This window comes from Cricetulus griseus, chromosome 8 (assembly GCF_003668045.3).
Source record: "Cricetulus griseus strain 17A/GY chromosome 8, alternate assembly CriGri-PICRH-1.0, whole genome shotgun sequence".
Lineage (NCBI taxonomy): Eukaryota > Metazoa > Chordata > Mammalia > Rodentia > Cricetidae > Cricetulus > Cricetulus griseus.
The window spans coordinates 83,330,775-83,348,130 of NC_048601.1; the positions used below are offsets into that span (position 1 = coordinate 83,330,775).

Consider the following 17,356-nt stretch of genomic DNA (forward strand, 5'->3'; position numbering starts at 1 on the left):
TAAAAAGAAAAAAATGTGGCTTGACTACTGTGAAAAGCACTCTGATAGTTCCACAAAAAGCTAAATATGGAATTAGCATATGAATCAGCTGTTCTGCTCCTAGGCATACATCAGAGTAACAAAAGTTTATATCTACACAAAAACTTGCATATAAATGTTCTCAACAACACTATTCATAATATTTCCAAAACAGAAACGCTCCAAGCGTTCATCAACTGAAGAATGGAGAAATGGAATGTAATATATGTGTTCAAGGGAGTATCATACAATGGGCTATCATACAATGCTACGGAAGACAACAGAGTGATGCACAGTGGTATGCTACCTGCCAGTCTGAGAAATGAAACACTGTTTTCCAGGACAAATCTGGAAAACATACCAAGCGACATAGACAAATTGGACAATACTGTAAGATTCCATTTTAAAAAAATATCCAGAGTGGGTGGGCATGGTAGCACACAATTTTAGTCCCAGTACTCAAGAGGCAATAACTATGAACTGAAGGACACCTTGGTCTGCATAGTTAGTTCCAGGCCAGCCAGGGCTCCATAATGGGACCCTGTCTCAAAAATTTAAAAAACAAAAACACACTGTTCTCTGCCTTGGCCCCTTGGGCCTTTTCCCACCAATTGTCCTTGGTCAACTTAAGTAGTTTAAAGAATTGAGTATTCCATAAGGTCCATGGTGGGGCCACCTACCTGGACCTTTACATGGGTTGTAGTGGGGACTGGAGACATGTAAGGACCTGAGAGAATTGTGAAGAGAACATGAGTTGTTTAATGGACACCACCAGTACTACAACCCAGACAATCTTGAGAGGATGAGTGGAAAAGCACCTAAGCAAAATTATGTGCTGAGACCTCCAGACCATGTGTTCCAATCATAGACCTGCCCTTCTGACCAACTGCTCTCAGCCTGTAGCTGGCTGCGGTGTTGTCTCTTCACACCTGTTGAGTTTTCCCAGTTTGTGATTCCTTAACTTAGACTAGTTAGATTTCATGTCATAGCTTTAGTCTTTGATATAAGCTTTTGGCCAGGATTACAAGAACTTTCCAGCTGGGCGCTGGTGGCACATACCTTTAATCCCAGCACTCAGGAGGCAGAGGCAGGCAGGCCAGAGAGAAGGGTCCCATGTGCCTTGCAGCCCCTTAAAAACCTATTATGCATCATCCTAACCTGACAAGCGTGGTCAGGCACACCTGTAGCCAGCCCTTAGGAGGCATGGTTAAGGTGTCTCCCTACAAAAACTGGAATAGGCAAACTGATGGAGGCAGAAGGCAGATTGGTGTGCACCTATGGAGAGCAAGGATAAGATAACCAAGTGCCAGGTTGTTTCTCAGGAGGTGAAAATATTCTATAAGTGATTACAGTGATAGTCACACAACTTTAAATACACTCAAGTATATTTTAAGTATTCTTTACATGGGTCAGCTGTATGTATATGAATTATCTGTCACTGTATCAGTAAACTTTTTGAAAAACTCTATTTCAATAATCTCCCCCATTGTTATCTCTGAACTAGGACAAGGCTCAAACTTTCTTTTTCTTTTTTTTTTTTTTGGGGGGGGGGGAGGGTGGTACAGGATAATGAAACCAGAGTTTATTCCTGAGGAGCTATGCCCCCTCCCTTTTCTTTTGTAACAGTGTATTTCTTTACTATATGTGTATGGTTGTTTTTACTGCAATGTTTGTCTGGGTATGCCTGGTGCCTGTGGAGGCCAGAAGAGGGCATTAGGTCCCCTGAAACTGGAGTTACAGATGGCTGTGAGCTACTACATGGGTCCTGGGAACCAAACCCAGGTTCTCTGAAAGAGCAACAGATGCTCTTAACCACTGAGCCATCTCTCTAGCCTTAGGCCTCTCTTTTAATTTCTTCTCTTGTCCATACAGTAACACAGGCAATGCTTTATTCAAGCAAGTGCTGCATAATCTACAATGCTTCAATGCACCCAGACTTGCACATATGCTGTTTCCCCTTTTATGTCTTTTATGCTACAGCAAAAAAGACAGACCCCCACACGATCACCATGACTTTTAGCTCCTTACCTTCCTTCAGTTGGTGACAGCTCCTTTAAATCTTCCAAGCCAGGCTTTACATTCAGTAGCTTCTTGTAGAGAGCCAGTGGGAAGTGGAGATCAACCACAGTGGAGTTGTAGATAGCTAGTCCACAGGTTATGCCAATCAAGTGAAACCAGTTGCGCTCTACAAAACACTTTTAGGGTGCGTGCAAATGTATTAGAAAGAAATCATGTTGGAAGACCTTGAAATCCTCTACTACCCACTCAAAATGCTCCAGTATATTAGAATGAAGCCCATATTTATATTTACACTCTGAGGCAGAGAAAGTTCCCTGATCAGAGTTTGCTACAGTTAACAGACACAGTGCAAAGTCAAGCACATGAACTCTTTGATGGTATAGAAACAGCCTCCTTGTCTCTCCAGCAGGGCTCTTCAGGAACCCGTTCTGTGATGATGCAACTGTTCTGTTCTGCACCAACCCTGACTGGCTACATGTGTCTACTAAGTGCATCAAGTGAATCTTTACTAGTGAATTTTAATTTAAATCATCAGATGTGAACAGCTACTACCAGTGAAGACAATGAAACACTAAGGAGAAAACTCTAGGAGCCCCAAAAAGCCCTGTAATCATGGGTTGGATGAAATAAGAGCCCCTCCAATGTTGGAGATCTAACTCAGGTACTCATGCATGCTAGATTTGTGCTCTACCATGGAGCCACACCCCCAACTCTAGCATGGCATCTAAAACTTAGCTCTCCTGTTAAATTTTTTTTTAAAGTAAAAGTCTATGTGTACATATTCAGACACAAACTACCATCATTAAAAGAATGTGTGTGTGTGTGTGTGTGTGTGTGTGTGTGTGTGTGTGTGTGTGTGTGTTGTGACTACCAATGCCCACTACAATAAAAAGCCATTTTTCTTTCTCTTTTTAAATTTTCGCTAAGGCCTTTTGGATAAAATTTGTTACTTGTAAAGGATGATCCCATTATGCCATCATAATCCTATTAAGATCATCCCATCACTCCCATTTCACTTTTTCTGTATTTGGTTCCAGAGCAGCCAGCCTATCCTGTGCTGCTTGTCTGTGCTGTTGAAAGTTGGCCTAGCCAGCAGCACTATAGAGATGTCCAGACCATGGATACCAAAGCTCAGGTCTTATTTGATACCCAGTTGGATGTGTTTCTGGGTTTTTGTGATGATGAATCTTGATTGCTAACCTGGCTGGAATAAACTAAGAGACAAACCTCAGGGTGGGTCTATAAGGGCATTTCTAGGAAGGGTTAGCTGAAAGCAAAGACCCTCCCACCTTTCTGAGTCCTGAGGAGAAAGCAATGTTGTCTTATTGCCTGCCCTTGCTCTGTCCTGTTGAGTATGCCTACTACTTCTGCTGCTAACATCAAACTCCAGCTTCTTTGGTTCAACTGTAAACTAAAAAAGCAGGGGTCTCCAGGAATCCTCCAGGCCTTCCCACCAAACTTGAACAGCTGAAGCACCCCATCTCAAGGACTGAGTAGCTCAAACAGACACCCACTGTTGACTGCCTAGCCTAATAAACCTTTTATGTAATACATATTCATCTTATTGGTTCTGATTCTCTAGAGAACCCTGACTTATGCAATCCCCATGCCAAAGTTCCCAGTATCTGAGGGTTAATTTGCCCTAACTCATTCTCAGGCATCTGCAATCCAGGATTTCTTCTGTCATAGCCCACAGACTACATAGTAGCCTGGTATATTTTAATTCATCTCAATGCTCAAAGAACCTACTAATATATCTAGCATTGGAAAACACTGGCCTGTGGGCTGCTCCAACCCCTGAGCTGACCAGGTTAGTGTGCATCTACTGCCCAGACATGTGGAGGTCCATGTGGGCTCCCCTTTCTCACCTTGATCCTTTTCTATGACAGAAAACAGGAAGAGGTACACTAATCTTTTACAATTATTTTATTTTGCTATGTGTGATGGAGGATGTTCTGTATATATGTTTCTCTTATTGGCTGATGAATAAAACATGGACTGGTCAGTAGCCAGGCAGAAAGTATAGACGGGGCTACCAGACAAGGAGAATTCTGGGGAGAGGAAGAAGAGAATGAGCCCCTGAAATGCCATGTGGTGGCTGGAAGACACTCTGGGGGTTCTCTGGGAAGATAGGGCCACATAGAAACACATAAATTAATAGTTACGGGTTAATAATTAAGAGACAGCTTGCCAGTAAGGAGCCTAAACCATCAGCCACACATTTTCTAAATAATAAATGTCTCTGTGTATTTATTGGGGCCTGCAGGGTGGCAGCACCAGGCAGAACAGAATCTCTATCTACACATGTGTATGGGTGTTTTGCTTATATGCATGACTCTGTATACCGGTGTCTGAGGAAGCCAGAGAAAGCAGCCCCTACAAGTGGAGCTCCGGATGGTTGGGAGGCACCATCTGCATGTCTAGAATCAAACCTGGATCCTATGTAAGAGTACCCAGTGCTTTTAACCACTGAGCCTCTCCAGCCTCTAAAACTAATTTTTTTTTTTTTTTTTTTTTTTTTTTTTTTTATCACACTGTTCCTTTTGCCCTCCATGGATACTATAGCTTAGATTTTACTTACTAGAAACAGCACTGGGGCTCATGGCTGACAAAATGTACAAGGAGTCTTGAAAGCAGGTACAGCCTGAAGGTTGACTATGTTAGGTACGCTAATGGTTAATTTTGCAATGTTACAAACCAAGGGGCTAGTCTGACAACAAACAGAAAGTTTGGTGCAAACAGTGTACTTGATTGTGACGTTACGAACTTACTGTATCTGAAAACCACAAGAGCTGTGAGTCTTGATAGTAGGTAAACATCCCATAAATGGGATTCAAAAGTTCTTTCAACAGCAAAAGAAAGAATTCCTTTGTAACACCACCAGCATCTACTGCTTCTTCCCCATCGAAGATCACCTCAAAACATGAAAACAGAATAGATACTTCAGGGAAAGCAAAAGCCAACCAAAGACTCGACTATGTTACCAAGCAAGAACCCTGTCAGAATAACTGAGTGAAAACAGGGGCTGTGTGTAATAAAAACCAGAAGTTCTAGGGAGAACAACCACACAGACCAGTCGGATTCTTAGGGCTTTCAATAGTCTTTTTTTGTGTAGTTCTAGTAGTTGAACTGGAACCACACACACGGGAAGCAAGTCCTCTTTCCCTGAGACACACATGAGTGACTCAAGTGCTCCCCACGCAGCTACACTTCTAGTCCTTGTTACACTGAACTCTGAGATAAATCTATCCAAGTTATCAGGAATGGCTGTGAGCTTCCCATTCACCTATTCCAGCCTCCTGGGATTAAAGCTGTATATATGTGTATACATGTGTCCTTATGAGGACATTTTGGAGATGGCAACAATGTGGGACAATCAGTTCAATCTGCTGCAGACTGTGGCTCTGAAACCAGCACTTGTGAGATGACTTGCACCAGAGATGGAAGCCATTTAATTTTAAACAACTTCAAATAATGTGTTATCTATTACTCAGGATACCTGCTGTAAACCACATTTCACACAGTCTAGAGCATAGGAGGCAGTCTTATGCATTAATGCACAATCTATGGGAAGAGATACCTTATCACTAATCACATATTAATAAACTTGCCTATACTTGTAAGGCCAACAGCTTCGTAGATGACTTCCCACCTATCCACCTCTCTATTTCTCATTTACCTTCTGTCTCTTAAATCCTGGGCATCCTAGTCTTCCTAGGTGAAATCTTAATTGCTGTATTTTGTCAAGATTACATCTCATATGACTGTTTTCGATAGTCTAGAGCAGGCACACTACAGACAGCAGAAGCAGAGACCAAGAATCTCTCAACAACCCAATAGCATTTGCTCTGCTGTTCCAATGAGATGTTCTTTCTAGTAACTTAACAAAAGGAGGTGACTGGATTCATGTAAAAAGCTTAAAACCAGTGATGAATGGCTGCCCTCTGTATCTGCATACGATCTCTGCTGCTATATGCTCATGAAGGTGCAAGGAGTACTCTGAAGGGGCTCACTTTGAGAGGCTTCTTCAGGTCAATGTCAGAATGAATGCTTAGCTCTCTCAGGGCATCTCCAACAAGGTGGTTCCTGCGGACATGAAGGACCAGGAAGGGGCTTCTGGCCAGCAGAGGCTCCAGGGTGAGAAGCATGAAGACATTCTGCAGGTTGGCTCCATTGACTGCCACCTGGAATAGAACAACCAGACCATTTTGAGTACAGCCTGGAGAATCTCTGAACCAGAAACAGCTGACTATGTGTCCATTTTGCCTTTTCTCTAAAACCTTAACTTTTTTGCTACTTCTTTCTAATATGGACTCAACAAAAATAGCTGAAATAAGCCAGGTAGTGGCACATGCCTTTAATTCCAGCACTCGGGAGGCAGAGGCAGGCAGATCTCTGTGAGTTTGAGACCAGCCTGGTCTACAAGAGCTAGCTCCAGGACAGCCTCCAAAACCACAGAGAAACCCTGTCTCGAAAAACCAAAAACCAAAAAACAAACAAAAAAACCAAACCAACAACTACAACAAAAAGCAAAACATAGGTCGAATCTCTCAGCCCTGTACAAGGATCAACTCAAAATAGATCAAAGTAACTTCAATGTAAGGCTTGAAAAATACTAAAGGATAAGGTAGGTAAAAAAAACTACTTCAAAATGCAGACCCTGCCAACCATTCTCATAAGAAATGATTCTTAAGAATTCACTGATGGAACTGCATGAAAAGGTTTCTGCACAGCAAAACAACAATCAGCAGATAGTCAAGGGACTCTCTAGTCACAGCTCAATGGTTAAGAGCATGAATTGCTCTTCCAGGGGAACTTTGTTTAATCCAGCATCCACATGATTTCAGTTCCAAGGAATCTGACTCCCTCTTCTGGCCTCACTGGGCACCAAGCATGCATGAGCTGCACAGACATCTTTAAAAAGCTGAAAAAATGGGAGAAAAATCCTTGTCAACTCCACATTCCACAGGAATATCTTGCACTGGGTTTTTGGTTGTTGTTTATTGGTTTTATTCTTTGTTTCTTTCTTTATTTGACACAAACTAGCATCACCTGGGAAGAAGGAACCTCAATTTAAACTGCTTCTATCAGATTAGCCTAGGTCCATGTCTGGAACATGTAAGAAAGCAGGGAAGGAAAAAAAGAGGGGGAATGATGTAATTTAAATTAAAATTTAGTAAATATTTTACATACAAATAAATATTAGAACTAAAATTTACTAAATATTTTTTATATACAAAAACAAAAAAGAAAGAAGCCGAGCAGGTCATGGAGAGCAAACCAGTAAGCAGTGTTCCTCATGATCTCTTTTCCAGTTCCTGCTGGGAGTTCCTGCTCTGACTTTCCTCAGTGATAGACTGTGACCTGGGAGCTGTCCATACATAAATAACTGACTGTGGACACCGAGAAGAAGTAAAGGGAGGAAATGGCCCTGAGACGCTGCAGCTACCTGCATCTGCAACTCCGCATCAGTCTGCAGCATTTTGGTCTTGGCTTGGGCATCGAAGATGAAGGGGTAGGAGCAAAGGGTTACAGAATCCTAGAAGAAAACACATCGTTCATATTATTACAAAATTCTACAGAGAACACTGGAGACAGACACATCGGTACATTCAAAAGGCATCATTTACCTGCATGATAGACGGTCTAGGTTTCTGCATAAAAAAACAAAAAGACAGACTCTTACTTGAATTATAAAAGCATAATTTAACCCCATATATATATATATATATATATATATATATATATATATATATATATATCTCACAAATCTTTTCACATTATCTGGTTTTTCAGCCATCAAACTAATACTGTTTCAATAGCTGACAATGTTTTGATGGACACAGACTGAAAAAAAAAGAGCAAAAACCTTAAAAACAAAGAGCAAAAATTGTTTAAAAATGTAAAAGGTTTTTAAGGCCATTTACTGGTTCTTCATAATTCACAGAATTGATTGGATTCTCTCTATAACAGACCTAGTTCCAGTTGGCAGAATGGCATGTGCCTATGATCCTAGCCCCGTGAGGCACAGGTGGGAGAACTACCAGCTGATGGCCAGCCTGTGCTACATGGCAAATGTGAGGGTAACATGTATTCCAGATGAGGGCTGCCAACCTAGAATACAAGTAACACTTTCCTTTTCTCTTGCAGACATGCTTAGAGGGAGGAAACAGTAATACTCACATTATATAAATAACTTGACCATAAAAGCTGCTCCACAAATTTGGGGATGATTCTAGTATTCTAATTTTGAGATGAGATATAGTAAACAAATTCAGCCACAATGAAGTGTAGGTAACAGGTACATTACAGTTTTTGTGTCAAGAAAATAAGGGAAACTTCTGAAAAACATGTGTTGTTTGTGGAGATCAGGCTGTACACTGCACTGAACCCCTCCCTATGGGTGGGAGAGCAGTGGCTCTCGGGTTGTGTCTTGCCTAAGGAACTCCATTTTACAAAGCACCAGCTGACGTCATTCTGAGTGTAAACACAAGTCAGGGTGACAATGATGCTGCAACTTATGTGCAAGTTCATGCCACCACCTGTCTAGCACGGACCATGGACTATAGACTGATAAATGACTTATACAAGTACACAACACGTCAACACAGTTATAAATGAAGCACATGGTGGTAGGATTTAAAACCATATGCACAAAACCAGGCCAAGAACCAGACAGACCAACAGAAGTACAAATACTTACCTGGACCCCACAGAAAGAAGGATATGTAACAAAGTGGTAGGATCCCACCTACTGAATACCCCGTGAACACTTCAAGGTACTGCCAGGCAGAGTTATTAATGGGGCTTCAGCTCAGCTCAGTCTGAACTGCTTGCCATTGCCCATTTGGAGCTTCTATCTGTCCATTTGTCTGTTTCCCAACTATCTGGACTAGGTCCTGTGCCTCACCTTGATGATCCCACAGATATGACTCATTTTCAACCCTATAGCTCAATTCTGCTGGCCTCCAGCCGCCAACCAGCTGGGTTCAACAACACTGGAGGCACCTGTAATACAGATCTCTGAATCTGCTTCCCAGAAGGCCTCTGAACTCTGTGACTTCTTAAAGTCTTTTGTAGCCATTATGTAACCAGCATGCATACTGTGTAACATGTAATCTAGGATTTCACAAGTAATACTAGTAATTAGACTAAAATAAAAGAACTTGTAATTTTCTAATGGCCAGCTATCACGTAATAGCTGGCTCTTTTGGTCAATTTCTAATCTTCAGAAAGGCAGTGTAAGGGTACCCTTGCCTAACACGCGCCCGCCAGCGGGTCTTGGAGAAGGTATAAAGGGCAGAGCCTTTCCACGTCCGGGCGCCAAAATGTTATTGTTTTGTTTAAAAAGAAGAAAAGAGAAATTGCTGAGACAGACATATTGACTATAAGTTTATTATAAGGCAGAATGGGGAGACTAAGAAGAGGAACAGGGTAATGGCTGACCGCCATGGCTGGTTGCCATAGAGAGACAGAGCGGGAAACAGAGAGACAGGAGACAGGAGACAGAGAGAGAGAGACAGGGGGAGAGAGAGAGAGAGACAGAGACAGAGACAGAGACAGAGACAGAGAGAGTAAAGGGGCAAAGAGAGCGTAAAGGGGCAGGGGCCTATCTTTTAAAGGGGTCCTCTGCACCTGCGTGCAGACTTCTTTCCCATGGAACCTTGGGCTGACCAGGGTATTGCCTGAGTGGATTCCACCAGGTAAAAGGGGCAGGCCAGCATAATGCCTGAACCTTTCAGGCAGACCTTTGGATGTATCGGTAATGGTGTTAAGAGGCGGAATGACCCACCCTGGAAGTGGGTGGTATCACTCCTTGGATGGGTTCCCGGCCAGAATAAAGAATGAGAATGTCAGACTAGGGGTGTAGCTCAGTTAGCAGAGTGCTTGCCTTGAACAAATAAAGCCTTGAGTTTGATTCCCAGCACTGCATAGAGAGCATGGTGGTGTATGCTATACGCCTGGCACTCAGGGTAAATACAGGAATACATGAGTTTAAGTCACGCTCTAATCCATAGTAAGTTTGAGCCCAGCCTGGGCTACAGAGGACCCTATTTCAAAAAGGGGCTGGGGGGGGGCAGGAAGAAATCATTCTATGACTGCATTCCTGAAACATGCTGTTCCCAGATGCTCCAACCACCATGACTGGCTTCGTCACTCTGAAGACCTTTAAGTTGCTTTTTTCAGGCACCGAATAACAGCAATGTAGAAAATAACCAGTAAACGTGAATTTATTGTTATTTAATAAACTGGTATTGTGGAAAGACATGCACATATCTGGCTACGTTTCTAGGATGGTATGTTTATGATAGATATGTAATAAATATTATTAACAGAAACATAAAAACCAGCAATAAAGATCATCTTAATCTAAAACATTTGTCAAAATAAAACATTGAACAAATTCATGCTTAGAGATCTAAAGTGCTGCTGTTGCTTTAATGTCTCCTAGAATGTCGATTCTATAAACAATATAAAAACACATTCTAAAAGATCTCCACTTACTGTGTGTTATCACCCAATTTACACTTCTCTGTTAATAACTGCTTCGGTGGGTTGTAAATGCTTAACTGTGCAAGCACAGTGAGAAAAGAAAACGACATCTTGGCTTTTTTTGGCTAGGTAGATCTGTGTTTCCTAAGAAAAAAGCCAATACGTCCCTAGCTTGCTGCCTGAGGAATTTTTAACAGCAGACGGAGAAAAAGGAGCTGAGTCATTGCAGAAGGCCTGAAAGAGAACTCCAACCAGGCCTCATGGCTATAGTCCTTATGTACAATGCTAGGACATCTTGGGGTTTTTTGTTTTTGGCTGCATAGATTCTGTATTTCCTAAAGAAAAAAGCCAATACTTCCCTAGCTTGCTGCCTGAGGAAGATTAAACAGCAGAGGCAGAAAAAGGAGCTGAGTCATTTCAGAAAGCCTATAAGAAAACTCCAAGCAGGCCTCATGGCTATAGTCCTTATTTACAATGCTAGGACATCTTGGGGTTTATTTTGGCTGCATATATTCTGTGTTTCCTAAAAAAAAAAAGCCAATACTTCCCTAGCTTGCTGCATGAGGAAGATTTAACAGCAGAGGGAGAAAAGGGACCTGAGTCATTTCAGAAGGCCTGTGAGAGAACTCAAACCAGGCCTGGTGGCTATAGTCCTTATGTACAATGCTAGGACATCTTGAGGTTTTTTGGCTGGATAGATTCTGTGTTTCCTAAGGGAAAAAAAGGCAATACTTCACTAGCTTGCTGCCTGAGGACGATTTAACAACAGAGGGAGAAAAAGGACCTGAGTCATTTCAGAAGGCCTGTGAGAGAACTCAAACCAGGCTGGTGGCTATAGGCCTTATTAACAATGCTAGGACATCGTGGGGTTTTTTGACTGCATAGATTCTGTATTTCCTAAAGAAAAAAGCCAATACTTCCATAGCTTGCTGCCTGAGGAAGATTTAACAGCAGAGGGAGAAAAAAGAGCTGAGTCATTTCAGAAGGCCTGGGAGAGAACTCAAACCAGGCCTCATGGCTATAGTCCTTATTTACAATGCTACATCTTGGGGTTTATTTTGGCTGCATAGATTCTGTGTTTCCTAAAGAAAAAGCCAATACTTCCCTAGCTTGCTGCCTGAGGAAGATTTAACAGAGAGGGAGAAAAAGGACCTGAGTCATTTCAGAAGGCCTGTGAGAGAACTCAAACCAGGCCTGGTGGCTGTGGTCCTTATGTACAATGCTAGGACATCTTGGGGTTTTTTGGCTGGATAGATTCTGTGATTCCTAAGGAAAAAAGCCAATACTTACCTAGCTTGCTGCCTGAGGAAGATTTAACAGCAGAGGCAGAAAAAGGACCTGAGTCATTTCAGAAGGCCTGTGAGACAACTCCAACCAGGCCTCATGGCTATAGTCCTTATGTACAATGCTAGGACATCTTGGGGTTTATTTTGGCTGCATAGATTCTGTGTTTCCTAAAGAAAAAAGCCAGTACTTCCCTAGCTTGCTGCCTGAGGAAGATTTAACAGCAGAGGGAGAAAAAGGACCTGAGTCATTTCAGAAGGCCTGTGAGAGAACTCAAACTAGGCCTGGTGGCTATAGTCCTTATTTACAATGCTAGGACATATGGGGTTTTTTGGCTGGACAGATTCTGTGTTTCCTAAGGAAAAAAGACAATACTTCCCTAGCTTGCTGCCTGAGGAAGATTTAACAGCAGAGGCAGAAAAAGGAGCTGAGTCATTTCAGAAGGCCTGAAAGAGAACTCCAACCAGGCCTCATGGCCATAGTCCTTATGTACAATGCTAGGACATCTTGGGGTTTTTTGATTTTGGCTGCATAGATTCTGTATTTCCTAAAGAAAAAAAGCCAATACTTCCCTAGCTTGCTGCCTGAGGATGATTTAACAGCAGAGGCAGAAAAAGGAGCTGAGTCATTTCAGAAGGCCTGTAAGAAAACTCCAAGCAGGCCTCATGGCTATAGTCCTTATGTACAATGCTAGGACATCTTGGGGTTTATTTTGGCTGCATATATTTTGTGTTTCCAAAAGAAAAAAAGCCAATACTTCCCTAGCTTGCTGCATGAGGAAGATTTAACAGCAGAGGGAGAAAAGGGACCTGAGTCATTTCAGAAGGCCTGTGAGAGAACTCAAAACAGGCCTGGTGGCTATAGTCCTTATGTACAATGCTAGGACATCTTGAGGTTTTTTGGCTGGATAGATTCTGTGTTTCCTAAGGGAAAAAAAGGCAATACTATACTAGCTTGCTGCCTGAGGAAGATTTAACAACAGAGGGAGAAAAAGGACCTGAGTCATTTCAGAAGGCCTGTGAGAGAACTCAAACCAGGCTGGTGGATATAGGCCTTATTTACAATGCTAGGACATCTTGGGGTTTATTTTGGCTGCATAGATTCTGTGTTTCCTAAAGAAAAAAAGCCAATACTTCCCTAGCTTGCTGCCTGAGGAAGACTTAACAGCAGAGGGAGAAAAAGGAGCTGAGTCATTTCAGAAGGCTTGTATGAAAACTCCAAGCAGGCCTCATGGCTATAGTCCTTATTTACAATGCTAGGACATCTTGGGGTTTATTTTGGCTGCATAGATTCTGTGTTTCCTAAAGAAAAAAAGCCAAAATTTACATAGCTTGCTCCATGAGGAAGATTTAACAGCAGAGGGAGAAAAAGGAGCTGAGTCATTTCAGAAGGCCTGTGAGAGAACTCAAACCAGGCCTGGTGGCTGTGGTCCTTATGTACAATGCTAGGACATCTTGAGGTTTTTTGGCTGGATAGATTCTGTGTTTCCTAAGGGAAAAAAAGGCAATACTTCACTAGCTTGCTGCCTGAGGACGATTTAACAACAGAGGGACAAAAAGGACCTGAGTCATTTCAGAAGGCCTGTGAGAGAACTCAAACCAGGCTGGTGGCTATAGGCCTTATTTACAATGCTAGGACATCATGGGGTTTTTTGACTGCATAGATTCTGTATTTACTAAAGAAAAAGGCCAATACTTCCCTAGCTTGCTGCATGAGGAAGATTTAACAGCAGAGGGAGAAAAAAGAGCTGAGTCATTTCAGAAGGCCTGAAAGAGAATTCAAAACAGGCCTCGTGGCTATAGTCCTTATGTACAATATAGGACATCTTAGGGTTTTTTTTTTGGCTGCATAGATTCTGTGTTTCCTAAGGAAAAAAGTCAATACTTCCTTAGCTTGCTGCATGAGGAAGATTTAACAGCAGAGGGAGAAAAAGGACGTGAGTCATTTCAGAAGGCCTGTGACAAAACTCCAACAAGGCCTCATGGCTATAGTCCTTATTTACAGTGCTAGGACATCTTGGGGTTTATTTTGGCTGCATAGATTCTGTGTTTCCTAAAGAAAAAGCCAATACTTCCCTAGCTTGCCGCCTGAGGAAGATTTAACAGCAGAGGGAGAAAAAGGACCTGAGTCATTTCAGAAGGCCTGTGAGAGAACTCAAACCAGGCCTGGTGGCTATAGTCCTTATATACAATGCTAGGACATCTTGGGGTTTTTTTGGCTGGATAGATTCTGTGTTTCCTAAGGAAAAAAGCCAATACTTCCCTAGCTTACTGCCTGAGGAAGATTTAACAGCAGAGGGAGAAAAAGGAGCTGAGTCATTTCAGAAGGCCTGTAAGAAAACTCCAAGCAGGCCTCATGGCTAAAGTCCTTATTTACAATGCTAGGACATCTTTGGGTTTATTTTGGCTTCATATATTCTGTGTTTCCTAAAGAAAAAAATCCAATACTTCCCTAGCTTGCTGCATGAGGAAGATTTAACAGCAGAGGGAGAAAAAGGACCTGAGTCATTTCAGAAGGCCTGTGAGAGAACTCAAACCAGGCCTCATGGCTATAGTCCTTATGTACAATGTTAGGACATCTTGGGATTTATTTTGGCTGCATAGATTCTGTGTTTCCCAAAGAAAAAAGCCAGTACTTCCCTAGCTTGCTGCCTGAGGAAGATTTAACAGCAGAGTCAGAAAAAGGACCTGAGTCATTTCAGAAGGCCTGTGAGAGAACTCAAACCAGGCCTGGTGGCTATAGTCCTTATTTACAATGCTAGGACATCTTGGGGTTTTTTTGGCTGGATAGATTCTATGTTTCCTAAAGAAAAAGCCAATACTTCCCTAGCTTGCTGCCTGAGGAAGATTTAACAGCAGAGGGAGAAAAAGGACCTGGGTCATTTCAGAAGGCCTGTGAGAGAACTCAAACCAGGCCTGGTGGCTATAGTCCTTATTTACAATGCTAGGACATCTTGGGGTTTTTTTGGCTGGATAGATTCTGTGTTTCCTAAAGAAAAAAGCCAATACTTCCCTAGCTTGCTGCATGAGGAAGATTTAACAGCAGAGGGTGAAAAAGGAGCTGAGTCATTTCAGAAGGCCTGTGAGAGAACTCAAACCAGGCTGGTGGCTATAGGCCTTATTTATAATGCAAGGACATCTTGGGGTTTTTTGACTGCATAGATTCTGTATTTCCTAAAGAAAAAAGCCAATACTTCCCTAGCTTGCTGCATGAGGAAGATTTAACAGCAGAGGGAGAAAGTAGAGCTGAGTCATTTCAGAAGGCCTGGGAGAGAACTCAAACCAGGCCTCATGGTTATAGTCCTTATGTACAATATAGGACATCTTCGGGTTTTTTTTTTTTGGCTGCATAGATTCTGTGTTTCCTAAGGAAAAAAGTCAATACTTCCCTAGCTTGCTAACTGAGGAAGATTTAACAGCAGAGGGGGAAAAAGAACCTGAGTCATTTCAGAAGGCCTGTGAGAGAACTCAAACCAGGCCTGGTGGCTATATTCCTTATGTACAATGGTAGGACATCTTGAAGTTTTTTGGCTGGATAGATTCTGTGTTTCCTAAGGGAAAAAAAGGCAATACTTCCCTAGCTTGCTGCCTGAGGAAGATTTAACAGCAGAGGGAGAAAAAGGAGCTGAGTCATTTCAGAAGGCCTGTAAGAAAACTCCAAGCAGGCCTCATGGCTATAGTCCTTATTTACAATGCTAGGACATCTTGGGGTTTTTTTTGGCTGGATAGATTCTGTGTTTCCTAAGGAAAAAAGCCAATACTTCCCTAGCTTGCTGCCTGAGGAAGATTTAACAGCAGAGGGAGAAAAGGGACCTGAGTCATTTCAGAAGGCCTGTGAGAGAACTCAAACCAGGCCTCACGGCTATAGTCCTTATGTACAATGCTAGGACATCTTGAGTTTTTTGGCTGGATAGATTCTGTGTTTCCTAAGGGAAAAAAAGGCAATACTTCACTAGCTTGCTGCCTGAGGACGATTTAACAACAGAGGGACAAAAAGGACCTGAGTCATTTCAGAAGGCCTGTGAGAGAATTCAAACCAGGCTGGTGGCTATAGGCCTTATTTACAATGCTAGGACATCATGGGGTTTTTTGACTGCATAGATTCTGTATTTACTAAAGAAAAAGGCCAATACTTCCCTAGCTTGCTGCATGAGGAAGAGTGAACCGCAGAGGGAGAAAAAACAGCTGAGTCATTTCAGAAGGCCTGAAAGAGAATTCAAACCAGGCCTCGTGGCTATAGTCCTTATGTACAATATAGGACATCTTGGGTCTTTTTTTTTTTGGCTGCATAGATTCTGTGTTGCCTAAGGAAAGAAGTCATTACTTCCCTAGCTTGCTGCCTGAGGAAGATTTAACAGCAGAGGGAGAAAAAGGACCTGAGTCATTTCAGAAGGCCTGTGAGAGAACTCAAACCAGGCCTGGTGGATATAGTCCATATTTACAATGCTAGGACATCTTGGGGTTTATTTCGGCTGCATAGATTCTGTGTTTCCTAAAGAAAAAAGCCAATACTTCCCTAGCTTGCTGCCTGAGGAAGATTTAACAGAGAGGGAGAAAAAGGACCTGAGTCATTTCAGAAGGCCTGTGAGAAAACTCCAACAAGGCCTCATGGATATAGTCCTTATTTACAATGCTAGGACATCTTGGGGTTTATTTTGTGTGCATAGATTCTGTGTTTCCTAAAGAAAAAGCCAATACTTCCCTAGCTTGCTTCCTGAGGAAGATTTAACAGAGAGGGAGAAAAAGGACCTGAGTCATTTCAGAAGGCCTGTGAGAGAACTCAATCGAGGCCTGGTGGCTATAGTCCTTATTTGCAATGCTAGGACATCTTGGGGTTTTTTTGGCTGGATAGATTCTGTGTTTCCTAAGGAAAAAAGCCAATACTTCCCTAGCTTACTGCATGAGGAAGATTTAACAGCAGAGGGAGAAAAAGGAGCTGAGTCATTTCAGAAGGCCTGTAAGAAAACTCCAAGCAGGCCTCAAGGCTAAAGTCCTTATTTACAATGCTAGGACATCTTTGGGTTTATTTTGGCTGCATATATTCTGTGTTTCCTAAAGAAAAAAAGCCAATACTTCCCTAGCTTGCTGCCTGAGGAAGATTTAACAGCAGAGGGAGAAAAAGGACCTGAGTCATTTCAGAAGGCCTGTGAGAGAACTCAAACCAGGCCTGGTGGCTATAGTCCTTATTTACAATGCTAGGACATCTTGGGGTTTTTTTGGCTGGATAGATTCTGTGTTTCCTAAAGAAAAAAGCCAGTACTTCCCTAGCTTGCTGCCTGAGGAAGATTTAACAGCAGAGGGAGAAAAAGGACCTGAGTCATTTCAGAAGGCCTGTGAGAGAACTCAAACCAGGCCTGGTGGCTATAGTCCTTATTTACAATGCTAGGATATCTTGGGATTTTTTTGGCTGGATAGATTCTGTGTTTCCTAAGGAAAACAGCCAATACTTCCCTAGCTTGATGCCTGAGGAAGATTTAACAGCAGAGGGAGAAAAAGGAGCTGAGTCATTTCAGAAGGCCTGTAAGAAAACTCCAAGCAGGCCT

At 42.3% G+C, this 17,356-nt stretch overlaps 1 protein-coding gene across 2 annotated transcripts in view; it reads right to left on the bottom strand.

The window, feature by feature from the left end:
• Nucleotides 1–17,356, bottom strand: part of LOC100761790 (probable E3 ubiquitin-protein ligase HERC3) — a 160,068-nt gene that overhangs the window by 35,972 nt on the left and 106,740 nt on the right. For both annotated transcript variants that reach the window (XM_027429738.2, XM_027429739.2), the window contains exons 16-20: nucleotides 7,668–7,691; nucleotides 7,487–7,576; nucleotides 6,051–6,221; nucleotides 4,809–4,952; nucleotides 2,047–2,213 (exon numbers count right to left, since the gene is read on the bottom strand). In XM_027429738.2, the coding sequence (XP_027285539.1) occupies nucleotides 2,047–2,213; nucleotides 4,809–4,952; nucleotides 6,051–6,221; nucleotides 7,487–7,576; nucleotides 7,668–7,691 (596 nt within the window). The remainder of the gene's footprint in view (nucleotides 1–2,046; nucleotides 2,214–4,808; nucleotides 4,953–6,050; nucleotides 6,222–7,486; nucleotides 7,577–7,667; nucleotides 7,692–17,356) is intronic.